This window comes from Cucurbita maxima, unplaced genomic scaffold (genome assembly GCF_002738345.1).
Source record: "Cucurbita maxima cultivar Rimu unplaced genomic scaffold, Cmax_1.0 Cma_Scf00008, whole genome shotgun sequence".
Lineage (NCBI taxonomy): Eukaryota > Viridiplantae > Streptophyta > Magnoliopsida > Cucurbitales > Cucurbitaceae > Cucurbita > Cucurbita maxima.
Window position 1 is genome coordinate 3,493,393 of NW_019272024.1, and position 14,997 is coordinate 3,508,389.

Here is a 14,997-nt window from a genome sequence, read left to right on the forward strand (position 1 = left end):
AATTCAAGATCTAAAAACTTTATATTTGGAGGGAAGGATGAGGTTCCAATTTGAATCAACTAACAGAAACTAACTACTACATGCACATACATTCATGAATGTCATTCTTGTAATCAGTTCACCACAAAAAATTCCATGTCATCACAAAACTACACTAAATAGATTATATTTGAGACAACTTGGCAATACAACATATGTCAAAAATCAATCATACTTACAATTTTTCTCTCGCGATAAGATCCTCAATATCAATATTTACAAACGGGTGTGGTATGAGTAGGAAGCTTGCAAAATGGTATGATATGACTTTGCATTCCTCTTTATAATTGTTTTACCAAAACACTACCAACAAGCTTGTAGATCCTTAGGGTGATTATGAACCAACTTTGAACTTTGACAAATGTTGACGGTGAACTATGTAGGCTCGCAAGGACGATTAGCCCAAAGCAAGCTCAATGCTCGGAGTCGTTGAAAAAACTCCCCGAGAATAAGGAGGCCTTGAGCAGATTGCCGAGTTGTTAGAATTTTGTACATCTGTTGCAATGTTTCCTGTCGTAGATGGTCAGCCTATTTGGGCATTAGAAAAGAGAGTAGAAAAATGTAGGTAACGTTCGATGAAATATTAAAGAAGACAAACATAACCTTAGATCTACCAATTATAACGAGAAGTGGAGTTCTGAGTTATGTCTAAGCTAAACCTTGGAAATCTTAATGTAATAATGTCTTTCAAATCAACAACTATTCAAAATGATAATCTAGAGTCAGATTTGTCGATTGACTTCGTGAATAAGTTCTAAATGCATAGAGGATGAGTGACTAAGATGATGGACGCTCTCTAACACACATGGCCTCTACTTCGGACATGGGGCATGGGAGGTTAAGGTGACCAAAGAGAATGTTAATAAAAGAACACATCTTATGAACACATGAGCTCAAGAAATATGTTACCTGATTCACAAAGCTAATGAGTGCTTCTAATCTTTCCATTGCAGCAGTCATCTGTAGGGGATAACTTCCTTCACTCAGCTGACCAGCGACTACGCTCTCAAATAGATTTTGTTGTAGTTTTTCCATACCTTGTCTAAGAGCATCTTCTGCTTGTAAACACGATTTCGTAAGGCTACTAGTTTCGGAAACTTGTTGATCGGTCAGTATCTTCAGCTGAGGTATCAAAACCTGTATATGACATAACTTTGTGAACAACCTTTTCCTGATTGAAGGAGGTAAAAGAAAAGAGAATGAATTGAAAGAAGAATAAAATGATGGATTCTTTCTCCTGTCTTCACCCCTGAACCGTAAACTATCTATCAGCTTTTATATTAAACTAAGAGGTCGTTAGTTCATATAAATCTACTTATTGCTCTCATTATTGTATATCAAAAAGCTTTCCAACTTTTCCAACGTCAAATATTATCGATAGGTGATCGAGAATTGTGAACCCAATATATTCATTGAAATCAAGTGATTTCTCTATGATGTAAATAATGTGAAAATGTAGAAGTGGGACTTTTGAGACGATAATTGAAATTCATGCTTCTAATCTAAAGCTATAATCTTCTCTATGATGTAAATAATGTGAAAATGTAGAAGTGGGACTTTTGAGACGATAATTGAAATTCATGCTTCTAATCTAAAGCTATAATCTTCGTTCTTCTACGAGGTAGTCCATGAAACTATGTACAATAGTGAAATAAGGTCTTTTTAAGATCATGTGCACTCTCTAGGGAACCATTTTTTTAGTGTCGAAGTCTAGTTTGATAAGAAGATTAGCTCTTTCTTTCCTGTCAATATCTCATTATGATTCATAAGAACATACCTTGAGAAGTTCTGAAGGGCGAAATCCTCCTATCCATAAGAAAAGTCTTTCAGCTGATGTTTTCCACATGCCTGACATAATATAGGAGACGTCTGCTTTTGCAGCTTTAGCTTTCATGCGAAAGAATTTAAAGTAATGTCTCATTGCATTTTCTACGAGTATTCGAAGCTCGATATCAGTAATATCAGCATGCACTGCAGTCCTCAGATCACAAATCTGCCTGTTCTGCTCCTCTACCCATTGCTCATACTCTGATTCAAATGCAGAGATGCCTACAAAACAAATAGTGATCATATATTGAGAAGATAAGAATGCTAAAGCTCAAGGTAGATTGCAAGTGAAAATTCCGAACTCTGAATATCAAGGCATCCTACATCACTAACATTTTAGGCATCAACTCTTTTTCATATCGAACAAGATGCGATGTCAGAATATTACATACCAACCCCGAGGGAAATTATTAGAAGTGGTAAGGAAGACCTATAACAATCCAAGCTCAAGTTCAATTCATAGTAGATATTGTCCTCTTTGAGCTTTTCCTTTCGGACTTCCCCTCAAGGTTTTTAAAATGCATCTACTAGGGAGAGAGAGGTTACCACACCCTTATAAACAATGCTTCCTTCTCCTCCCATCTCCTCCAAATAGATGTGAGATCTTACCAGACTTGTAGTCAATTTTGATAAAAAAGTGAAAAGAAAAAAGAGAAGTGAACTTTTGTTAAAGTAGTGATGAAACATGGAACCAACTCCAATGGAAGAACTTTCCTTTCCCATACATCAATCAGTTAATCTTTACGTCTAGGACTCAAAAACGTTCATACACACACGCTTTACAGTTTACGATGACCCACATGTTCGGCTAAGAGTTTGGACTTTATATTCATTGTAGACAATACGACAAACACTTGATCTGCAAGAATTTAAGCCACTGATCACTTCCCTTTAACTTTAAGCTCTCAAATTAATTTCAGATCTTGTAGCTTTCAATTCCCATCTTTCAGTTACCAGGCCACTAAACACCAAACAACAAAGGATCTATAATATTGACAAGACACAAGAGCATCAAAGATAAAAAAGAAGCGTAAGAACAAAGAACGATTGGCCACAAGAAAACCAACCTGAATTTGTGGTTCCTGATAAACCCGACTGGTTATTATCAAATCGGGCTCCAGCCAACAGACCCTGAAGAAAAAGACAGGGCGCGACATCAAATTCGAGGCGATGGAATTAAGCCAAACATAATGTTCCATCAAAAGGTTCAATTAAGGGCTAAATAAAATGAAGGAGAATCAAATATTGTTCGTACTTGTTGTCTTGCTTTTTCAAGCTCTTGCTCCAATTGGATGAGTTTTAAGCGGCTCGATTCCAATTGCTTAATATAGGCCTACAAAAGAGATTTGAATTCGTAGTTGTTTACACTGTTCTGTGATTGGAATGAAAACTTTGGAATTGAAGGAAGAATTTCGGGCCGTACCTTTTTTCGCAGGCGACTTTTGCGAGCTGCTTCCCGATTTTGTGCGAGCCGTCTTTGAATCTGCAATTGAGTTCGTAAGTATAATGGTTCTTGATGGAAAATAAAAAATAAAAAATAAAAAATAAAAAATAAAAAATCTTTAATCTTAATTTAAATTTTAATTTCATTGAATTCCATAATTTTAGCAAACTTTAAAATATATTGTAATTTCACTCTAAATAGCTTAAGAAAAATATTAATTTTATACATTTAATAAATTATAAAACATATGAAATTGATAAAAATTTAGATTAAAAAAAAGGACAATAAAGCTAATTTCTTTTCCTAAAGTTTATATATATTTTTTTTGTAAAGTTTGGTCAAACTTATTTTTGTGCAAAATTTATTATATTGAAATTAATTAATTTATAAAAAAAATTTAATAGGAAATTTAGTGGAAATTGAAGGATAAAAATTAGGCACTTTTTAAATTTGAATCATATTTTTATAGGTTGTTAAATAATAATATTGTAATTATAAATTATTCTCTAAATTTTTAAATTTTGGGTTGGTGGGAGTTTTTAATTTTTTTAAAAAATATTCTAATAATTATTTTATTTTATAAATTTCAAATTATTTATAAATATAGATAAAAGTTGAAAATAAATAAAAGTAATATTAGAAAATTTCATATTATTGTTTTACATTTTATTTTGAAAATACTCAAACTCACTGTAAAAAAAAATTTATAAATTTGAATATTCGCTACATTTATTTTTATTATTTTGAATATAAAGTATATATTATTCATCATACCTTTTCATTTCGTTTGGTATCCTTTCCGTTATAAATGTGAGGATCTCCAAGTGAGCCGAGTGAGGCCTCATCCGACTGAAAGAAATTAAAACTAAAAATAATAAGTTGCATTTAAATTATTTAAGATATATATATATGTGCTGATTAAATTTAAATCCTAGTAAAAAAAAATGTAGATTTGAAATTTTTAATTTTAAAATCGGACTCAAATCTAAAAATATTCTTACACATTTAAATATAAAAAAAGGAAACATTTAAATTTAGTACTCGAGTATTAAACCTAGTAATCATTTAAACGAGATATATATATATAAACTTTTAACGATAATTTATTTTTTATAGACTTATTGTATTTAAAAAAAGAAATACAAATGAAAAGAGTACCTGATTTTCCAACTTTGTATCGGCCTCCATTAGAAGGGATGATGCGTCTAAATTGGTTCGGAAAGTTTCTCCCCACATTCCAATTGGGTGGATAGGCTCGTATAATCCCATCCTTCCTAAATTGTCAAAATTAATTGATCATGAGTTCACACGCTATTCTCGAAGTTAATATATTTGTTTAAAAAAGGTAAAAATTATAATAAATTATAAAACATAGAAAATAAATTCTTTTACACAAAAATGAGTTGGTTTGTAATTATCTTCTGTCCTTGAAAAATATGAAATATTTTTTATTTGGTAAAAAATAAAAAATATTATATTCTCATTTTTCGATAAAAACAACTAAAAAGTCAAAATAAGCCTAACTACTGGTTATATTATATAAATAAATAAAATAAAATAATATAAAATAAAATCTCTAAATTATTATTATTTTAATTTTAATTTTGATTCGGAAATTTGAAAAAATAGAGAAGGGAGAGAAGGACAGATTAACCATATAATTAAAAACAAATCAAAATCATGTAACAATAAAAACAAAAAAAAAGATATAATTAATATTAGTTCGAAAGCCAAGTTCAATAAAAATAATACAAATAAGCTGGCACTAATCCTTTTATTTATTTTCCCCCTTTTAATTTAAATAAAAAAATAAAAAAAACCAACATGTTCTTGCAAGTCAATATTTTCCCAGAAAACCACAAACAATTTCATCTATCAACTCGAGTATAACTCCGAATAACAAATCGAATTAGAAGAAACCAATCAAATAGACGGAGAATCAGCGTCGTTGATCCAAATTCACTCATAACAATCGTAAGAACGAAGAACGAAGAACGAAGAACGAAGAACGAAGAACGAAGAACGAAGACCGAAGAACGAACCTGGAAGCGAGGAGGAAGAGGAAGGTTGGATTGAAAAAGGAGCATGTTTAGGGTAATTAGTGAGCTCAAACATAGACATCCCCAAATACAAACCCTTCAAATCAAAATCAAAATCAAAATCAGTATCTTCTTCGATCACTTGCAACTTCCTCTCTTTCTTCCTTCCTTTTCTCTCTGCTTTCTCTAATTCTCTACCCTTCTCTCTCCTCTCCTTTTGGTCTCTTATTTTTGTCTTCTCTCTCTCTCTCTTAAATGATTATAAATATATATATAGATAGATATATCTATCTATATTGGATGTGGGCTTACTTTTAATTGGGTCAAGGTTGAATATGATTGGAGTTTCATGGCTGTGGTTTCTTCAAACACGGCCTCTCTTTGCAAATTATTAGTTTTGGGGTTTATTTTTGTGATGTCATTTTTTAAAAAAAAATAATAATTTCTGTTTATAATCATATGCTTCAATAAAGTTTTTTTTTTCTCTATTTTCATTATTTTATACTATAGTATTTGATGATGATATCAACATCTATTTTGCAATAATAATGTCTTCATTTTTTTTTAATTTAAATTATGAATATAAAAGTCTTATCCTTATCTGATTGATCTTATAGATTTGCTTTGTCATGAAATTAAATAATCATTAGAAATGGAAATACTACTTGGATCCCTATTTGTTGTTTGATCATATATATATATATATATATTAATTTATTAATTTCATATCGGTTAGATGGGAGAATGAAATGTTCCTCCTTGTCGACACATTTTAAAACTGTGAGGGTGACACGATCTGTAATGGACTAAAGTTGACAATATTTAATAAATCCAAAATTCTAAAAATAAGTTATTTATTATTTTTTTAAAAATATGTCCAAAAATGTGGAAGAATGTATAATATGGTCATTGGGGTCAACCAATGGGTGAATAGCATCTCCCACTTTCATGGTTGCCATAGTGTTGTTGTGAAGAGACATCCAAGTGCCACCCATATTATTGTAATATCATCATCACCATTATAACAATAATAATATACCACAAAGTTTTATTTATTTATTTATTTATTTATTTATAATTTTTTTAATTTTTTTAATTAAAAAAAAAAAAACCCACATTAAAAATTATTCCATCTCTACGCAATTTTTAAGATGACTTTTGACGATAGTACTTAGAAACAAAGACATGTTACACAAAATACTAACGACTTTATGATTTGTCAAAAGCTGCTTTACAATTTTCAAGACTACTTACTTAACTAAGCATCTAAAAATTTTAAGAGATGCTTTTTAAGTTATAGGGGTTAAAACGACTTTTCGTCATTTCTAGAAGTCATAATAAACTTAGCGTTATTCTTCGGTATAAAAAATATTATATTCGTTAAAGTAATACATTTAATCTCACCAGATGTTAAACCATACACTCAATCAGAATATGATCAACTAATTGAGTTAATTCATGAATTCTTATGGCGAAGAATTAGGTTAGAATTAAAAGAATGTATCGACCTAATTGAACCCAATCTAATCCATAATATCATATAGCTTATTATCGAGTGAAGCGGTTGCTCACACGCAAAGACGAGTAATGGTATTTAATTTTATTAAAAAAGGGATAAGCATAAAAGAAAAAGGAGAAAAAACAATGAATAATTAGGCATGATGGAGGAATGGTATGTGTATAAAAAGCAAAGGAAAAAGAAAGTGGGAGGCAATTGGGATTTGTTTAGTGTATGTTCAGTTGGGTTGGGTTGGGTGGGGTTTTTTAAAAATTATTTTTTAATTTTATTATTAATTTTTAAATTTATTTCTTGGTTATTAAAATTTATAATATGGAATATATCACCTATTTCATCTTCTTACTCTCTAAGTGGGTTTCTATGGTGTCTTCCCACTTACAATTCCTCTTAGATTCATAAATTATTATCACAATTTAGATTCCATATTTTCCTTTTTATTTTTTTATTTTTTTATTTTCTTTATAATTATTTATTTTTACATTTAAGCCTAAGTAAAAAAAAAAAAAAAAAAAAAAAATAAGATTTATTCCATCCAATAACCTTTCAACACGTCAACAATGGGTTTGTGACGTGGCGGTTCTTAAATTATTCCCTAAACTATTGGGGGGGCAAGATTTGTTCTTAAATTGGACCTCGTTTGAGGCTTCGAAAAGCCACTTGAATGTGACTATTGGAAAATGAAACAAAAAATTTTAAAATATTTCTTCACTTTATCTTTTATTATTTATTAACCAAATGGATCTAAACTTTTCATCCATGTTTATTATTAATTAATTCTTTTAAATATACGTTAAATTCTACTTCAGGTTTTCGTTTCCTTTTTCTAATAATTTTTTAATCTGTATCTGTTTACGTCTTATTTTATATATTTGAGTTAATATATTTAATTAGAATTAAATTAAAAATTGTAAATGGTATTGCTATCTATAGATTAAAGTTAGAAAAGTTTCAGTAGGATAACGTTTCTATTTAGTCTACATCGTAACACTATTTAGGGTATGATTATATCAGACGTCTCTTAAATATTATAACCTTTTAGAGTATTAATAGATCACGAACTAATGTTTAAGGTATATATTAATTATTAGTTTTAAAAAATTAATGAAAATAAAAAATTTAATTTTTAATAATATAAAAGATTTCCAAATCTGAAAAAAAAAAGAGAGATTTGAAGACATTTAGGAATCCTTGTAATTTTATTGCTTTATTTTTTAAATATTGATTAATGTCAGAGTAATATTTGTAAAAGAAATTGAGAAATTGACAGCTGTATAAATATGGATATTTAAGTAATTTGAAGTAGAATTGAATGAAGAGTTGGAAAAGTAAATTAATTTAAAAATTGACAAATAAAAACATGACACGTCAAATAAATGTAATTGATATGCGAAATGCTCTAATATTGTAACGCTACTTTATATTAAGTTGTTACTATGAATAATATAATATAGTTTACAGTTATATAATGTGATGATGTGTAGGATGACATCATTGTTCTTTTTATTTTTTATTTTTTTTATAAAAAATGTGCATAGTTAGGACATCAAAAAAATGGGCTTCTTTATATTTTCAATAATTTGAATTATATAATTATAAATTACAACATAGGTGACTATTATTGTTCCATTTTTTTTAATCAATTGAAAAGCTACCAAATTTTTAATGCATAATATATATATTTTTAATAAAGTAACAACCATATTTTAAAATGCTATTATATAGTCGAATAAAAAGATGTACATGGGTTGGATTGAATTTTTTTTTGGACTAACTCGATATTTCAGGTTAATTGAATTGATGACTCGAGCAACTAAAATAGAGTTCACAACTCAAGTTGCATTGGGGTGTAAGACGTTTTTTTTTAAAAATTATTTAAAGAAAATCCTACTTATTATTGAATGCATCCTAAGTTAATAATCAAAATTTCATAAAATTCAAATATTAAACATTAAGAAGTGTGGAATATTCTTAATGTTCTGTTGAGTTGGATTATAACTATATTTTCGAGTTGGTTGAATTGACCCAACAAAAAAATGTCAACTCCGAGTCTTACTCAAATTGAAAAAGAATTGACCCAACCTAACCTTTATTTATGATTTAGATTAGATAGTCGAAATTATTTGAATTATTGAGTCAATTAAACTATGTTATTATTGAATTAATTGCGATTGATTATTAGATTTGAAAATGAATTAAAATCTATTATTAATTATTTAATAGAGAATTTATCTTAATAACTAAGGTAATAATTCATGTAGCATAATATATTTGAAAGTTAAAAAAAAATGTAACAAAATATTTATAAAAAAAGAACAAAAAAACAAGAAAGAATGTGTGTAGTGTACGGATAATTTTGATAAACTGGGCATAGTTGTAAATTAATTATTATTATTATTATTTTTCATTTCTTTTGTATTAAAAATATAATTATTTTTGTATTAAAAGAAAAAAAAAAGGAATTTGGAGTTGTCAGCCTTTTTGGTTTCAAATATTCATAATCTAAGTTAAATAGAATCACTTTGAATCTTTGTTAAGATTTTCTTATCTATTCTAAATAGATATCACCAAAAAGTGCTTTGTTTCCTTTATGAATTATTGAGTTTCGTTCGAGGTACGATGTTTAAATTCGAATTTATGGGTTAGTCATAGAATTATGTAATATCTAGAAATTGAAAAAAAAAAATTTATAGTAGCTCTGATGCTGGTAATCGCTCGTCGGAAAGAACGAGGTTAGTATCGAGTTTATTTTTTTCTTTTCTTTTGTGGTTGTATATCCGTTTAATTCACCGACAAGTTTTAGATTGTCACTTCCACGATTGAGAATATGTAAATAACATGTCAGATTTTTTGTTGAAGAAACTATTTCGTTGGACTGGTTTCATGAGGTAGGAGAAAGAGATGACCGGTTTAGTTGGGCTGGTTTGTTCGATTCGATTCGAATAGGTCTACTCCAATTCAACCATCTAGTCTGACCCTAATTAGATTGGTTTAGTCTAATTTGACCGTTTCCATTTTCAAGTTGATTTTTAAGTCTGATAATGAGTTTTTTTTGAACATTTTGAAGGAGAGATCGTATTATTTTCTTTATTTTAAATAAATTATTTTTGTGGTTTAATTAGAAAAGGAATTTGATTAAATAAAAGTGGAAAAGGACACTTTTGCCATGGATTATTATGGAAAGTTCCATTTTAATTACCAAATTTATTGGTCACTTTTCTTATTTTTAATTTATTATTAAAAAAATTATATGAATTGGGAAATAAGTCATCCAACCTAAATATTATAATGATATCGAAAAGGCTAAATTTTCATGACATTTTCGCTTTATTGTTTGATATCAATATAATATATAAATGGTGAATTGAAATTTCCATTAATTCATTAAATAAAAAACTAATAAAACGCATTATATAAATAATAATAAAATTAAACTAATTTAATGTTATATTTGAAGTTTAAGATCGATTAACCAGTAAGAATTTTAACTTACAAAAAGTAACAGATGTCAGAGAATAAGATGCTTGAAATATGGTATTTGAGAATCAAATAATTAAACGCTATTGAAATTTCATATTTTATATTTGGGTTTTTGGGTACTTTTAAAAATTAATTATATTACTTATTTCGTTTTTATTTAGTCGAGTTATTAAAATATTTTATCGAATTTAATTTTCATTCACCTATTTCAAATTTTAGATTTTTTTTTATGTAAATATTTAATTATAAATAACTTATATTTTCAAATTCAAAATTAAAAACCCGGAGTAAATTATTTAGAATTTTATATAATTATAATAAATTTATTAATAAAACAATAAAAAAAATTATATAACATGTATAAAAGAATGATTACAATAAATGTTTAATTAATTATAATTCTTTTTGTATTACTTACCACTTTAATAATTTAAATCAATTAATTATGATTTTAGGATATATTAATCAACTAGACTAATCAAAATTAGTCTCATAATCAGTCATAATTATTAAAATAGACTTAAGTTAAAAGTAAGTCTAATTAACTAATTAATTATAATTAAAATATTGGTATTTCATGTAATAAATTTATATTTATAAAAAGTTATTGTTGCCATTTAAAAATCTGGAAAGAAATACGAGGCTTATTTTTTATCAGCATTAAAGATTAATATTTTATTATTAATTTTACCATTTTATCCAATTATTTAAAAAAATATATAGAGTTTTAATAGAAGATTAGAATCTTAAATTAATATTTAATGTGAATTGAATTTATTTTTGTATTGAAAAGAAAATTGGTTGCGTTGGTCGGGTAGTATTCGGATTTGAGAGGGGAAGTATTGATTTCCATTTAAGGAAATTTGGGTTCCGCTGAGGTGAGCCAAATTCCAAGGAAAGTTGATGATGGAGAGAGGGATTGGGGAGAATTTGGGCATATATATATCAATTCAATCCTTTTCAAGCCCTTTTGTTTTTGCAATTTTCATTCAAATATTTCCTTCCTCCATTAAATTATACTTTACACAAATCTCAATCTCTCCCTGCTAAAAGAGGGTATATATGTTTTACATTTCCCGAGAGCAACTAAAGTGCTCCTCGAGCAACTAAAGTGCTCCTCATACACACCGTGTGTATAAGGTCTGGGATCGAATTCACCATCGTTACGATTACTAGCGATTCCAACTTCATGCAGAGGCAGGATTACAACCCTTTATCCCAACCATTATTATAGCGCATGATGATTTAACGTCAATAGCAACATCCTCAACCAACCATTGACAACTAAAAACTTTACCTAATTAAATGTTATGTTTTAATTGGATTTTGTTTCACCAATGATTTTAATGTTTTTATTACAAAGAATTAATTTTAATATATTTACTTTCATAGACTTTATACATATTATTAACAACAGAAATGTAATTTTAAAGAATTTTGACATTTGTGGAATAGGAATTTTCATGTGTAATTATCCCTTTATGAAAGTGAATATATTCTTCTATCTCATTCACTTGTTTTCCACCCAATAAAAAAAAATGTCACCATCCAATTAATATGATAATACACTTCAAATTTTTTCATAACATTTCTAATAAAAGAAAAAAAAAAAAAGAATAATATAACAAAAATTCGTTACAATATTTAGGGAAAAAAATGGGTCATACAACAACTCTGTATAGAAAAGACCAAAAATGTACTTCTAAAAGAAGATGCCTTCCGACATGTCGTTCTATCTGATTAATTTTCAGCTATGCCTTTTACGCCACAGGTACTCATTCGTTGGGCCTGCCTGAGGCCCGAATGGGTATTTGCCCTCATCAGGAAGCCCAGGAAGCCCATAATCACAAAACAAATCACAAATACTAATAATAATAATAATAATAATAATGATCAGAATTATAAAAATAAAAATTTGAAATTTAGGAAAAAAAATAATTTACTCTTCTGAATGTCAAATATAATGTGAATTCACGTCTTATACCATACCCCCTCTAAATTCCTTATTTTTCACTTCTTTTTTTCTTTTCTAACCACACCTTAATATTTTTAAAACTAAACAAGCACTTATTTTGATGGTATGCTTGATTTATTGTGCATGTAAAGTTCATTAAAATCAACAGAAACAAGCCACAGAAATGCTTCAAGACTATCTGTTCTGCACAGATGGATGCAGTGACGCCAACAGCTGAAGCTTAGTTTGAATGAATGCATATATACATATATACATATACATACATATACATACATACATGTCCATACCTTAACTGTCTCATTCTGCTCTACCCATCATCAGCCTTCTGCACGACCTTCAGAGTTACCAACTGAAAAACTTGGAGAATCAAACCAAGCCAATTGATAACCAGGGATATGAAAAATGAAGAATTTGAGGTTCATTTTAGTCACGACCTCGAGAATTGTATGAAAAAATGGAGAAGGGCAACGACGACGAGGGCAGCGAACGAGGAAGAAAATGAAAATGAAGAAAACAAGGAAGAGCAAAGACTGATGATGAGTATGAAGGCGATGAAGCAGAGCAGCTACCAAAGGAAAGGAAAGCAAAGCAAAGCAAGGAAATAAACCTGCATCACAAAAGTTCTTCCACTGCAAATTCTGAACCGGTAACAGAAGAGCATTATATATATTCACAACCTAAAAAATTAGCAGATTAAATAGGACCGAAGAATAGTTTCACACTTAATCAAATAACACTAATCATCATCCTACCACTGCTGGATTCGCTTAGAAGATTTGGTTATTCCTAAAGATTGAACCCATGCTCTAAAAGGAACTGAATAATCCTTGGCAGCCTCCAACAACACTTGATTAACTCCAACAGGACACAAAAAGGGACTTCCATTTATTATTAATAGGGCGGAAGGTTATAACTCAGAAGCCGAAGATTAAAATGAAGGTGATACTCGAGGAAAAAGAAATTACAACAAAAAAAGAATATATGTATAAAAAAAACTTCAAAAATATTAAAAGTGATAATATTGACAAAGGTGAAGTATAAAACGTAAGATGACTATTGCCCAGCAGCAGGTTCTTACTACATAAAACAACTAAAAAGTGGGGAGGAATGGAGAAAAGGAAAAAAAGAAGGAAAAAAAAGTGAAAAGAGACGAAAGGGGTTTGTGGGAAAAAGGTATCAAAGCCCAAATGAAGCTCTTAACATAAACTCTCCCAAAAGTACAGTACAGGATCATTCATCCACAAGTTCAGCAGCACCTCAAACGCAAATATGGATTCCCAAGCATCTAAAAAGATATAAGACAACGCAAACTAATAATCTGGCCTGTCAAATAAATACTCCCATCAAAACAGTGAAGTTGAAGATTCAAATAAGAAAAATGAAACAAGAAATCAAAGGAAGAAAGAAGGAAAAAAAGGGGGAAAAAAAAAAAGGAAAAAAACCAGAAACCAAAAATACGTTCACAGTATTATTATTGCCTGAAATACCAAAAAAAAAAAAAAAAAAAAAATCCACAGTTCCCCAAATAGTTACAATCAGAAGAAGAATAGAAAAAGAATGATCATCAAAGGAAAGCATAAAAACAAGTTTAATAAATCGTGCTATAAAAAAATAATCCAAAAGAAATAATTGTAAAAAATGGCCAGTGACTAAGTCGGGCAGTAAAAAGAGCGAGCCAAGTTTGTTCAAAATTGAAAAGACAAGCAACATGTAACGGCATTGATTTAAGTATTTATGACCACAAGGAAATAAATAATAAGTAAATAAAATAAAATTAAAAAAATTGATGAAGTGTTTTCTGGTCAATGGAAGTCAAAAGGAACGCAAATCTTCAACCTGATATAACTTTCAAATTATCTAAAGACAGGCAAATTCTGTTGGAAAATAAATGAAAAACATGTCATAAATCAAACTACGACAGAATTTCGCTAAGAACAAAAGTGACCCAAGGAAGAGTTTTCTTTTGGGTTTGGGTTTGGGTCCGGGTGGGGGGCGTAGTTAGAGTAGAGCTGTCTTCAAGTTTGGGGATAGCAGTTGTGAGTTGAATATCCAAGTGATTTTAGATAGCTAAAGTGTAATTATAATTACTTTTCAGAAAAAGTAACCGAACACGACATATATATATATATATGAAACTGGCTTTCGTTAATAAATGGGAAGGAACAAGTAGAAGCCGAACATCCCCAATAATAATAATAATAATAATAAAGGAAAGAAAAGGAAAACGGAAAAGGCGAACAAGGCCAACCAACAAAAAAGGGACCATCAAAACGATTTAGAAAAAAGCGCTCCAACTGTTGATAGTAAAAATAAAAAATAAAACAGGAGGAAAATGACTGAAAAACTTATTAGAAGAAATACAAGGGAGAAGCATTAATGTGAGTCCCTTTTGAACCTCTTACCAATAACTCTTCGTATCTTAAATTTCCTTTTGTTCCTCCCAATAATCATCTCCTCCTAAGGACCACTGATAAAACATCCCTAATTCAAACACCAGTCCAAGTTAAGATTGGTGCCAAACAGCAAATCATTTTGTACTTACCTGCTTTCCATGATTCTTCAGGATTGGAAGGCTTTTATGTGATTAGCATTTGAGAATGGCTCTTTCTTCCTCTGCCCTTTAGGTTTATTTTTGAGGTTTTGTTCTTCTTAATACATCTAAAGGTTTCTCATAACC

At 29.1% G+C, this 14,997-nt stretch overlaps 2 protein-coding genes across 4 annotated transcripts in view; both read right to left on the reverse strand.

The window, feature by feature from the left end:
• Positions 1–131: 131 nt before the first annotated feature.
• On the reverse strand, positions 132–5,576 carry LOC111482940 (transcription factor TGA1-like). Of its 2 annotated transcripts, none has more exons than XM_023128989.1 (9): positions 5,353–5,576; positions 4,469–4,584; positions 4,085–4,159; positions 3,290–3,349; positions 3,122–3,199; positions 2,934–2,997; positions 1,817–2,088; positions 949–1,176; positions 132–549 (listed from the first exon to the last, which is right to left on the reverse strand). In XM_023128989.1, the coding sequence occupies exons 1-9, from the start codon at positions 5,429–5,431 to the stop codon at positions 415–417; spliced, it is 1,107 nt and encodes a 368-aa protein (XP_022984757.1). In that variant the 5' UTR covers positions 5,432–5,576; the 3' UTR covers positions 132–414. The 2 variants fall into 2 exon arrangements, with proteins under 2 accessions (XP_022984757.1, XP_022984756.1); XM_023128988.1 differs by having other exon boundaries at positions 132–567.
• Positions 5,577–13,285: 7,709 nt separating this feature from the next.
• LOC111483037 (UBP1-associated protein 2B-like) overlaps positions 13,286–14,997 on the reverse strand; it is a 5,065-nt gene continuing 3,353 nt past the window's right edge. The window contains exon 2 of one of the 2 annotated variants that reach the window (XM_023129132.1): positions 13,286–13,605. In XM_023129132.1, the coding sequence (XP_022984900.1) occupies position 13,605 (1 nt within the window). In that variant the 3' untranslated portion in view covers positions 13,286–13,604. Of the gene's footprint in view, positions 13,644–14,997 lie in introns of both variants that reach the window. The other variant, XM_023129131.1, reaches the window with a different exon arrangement.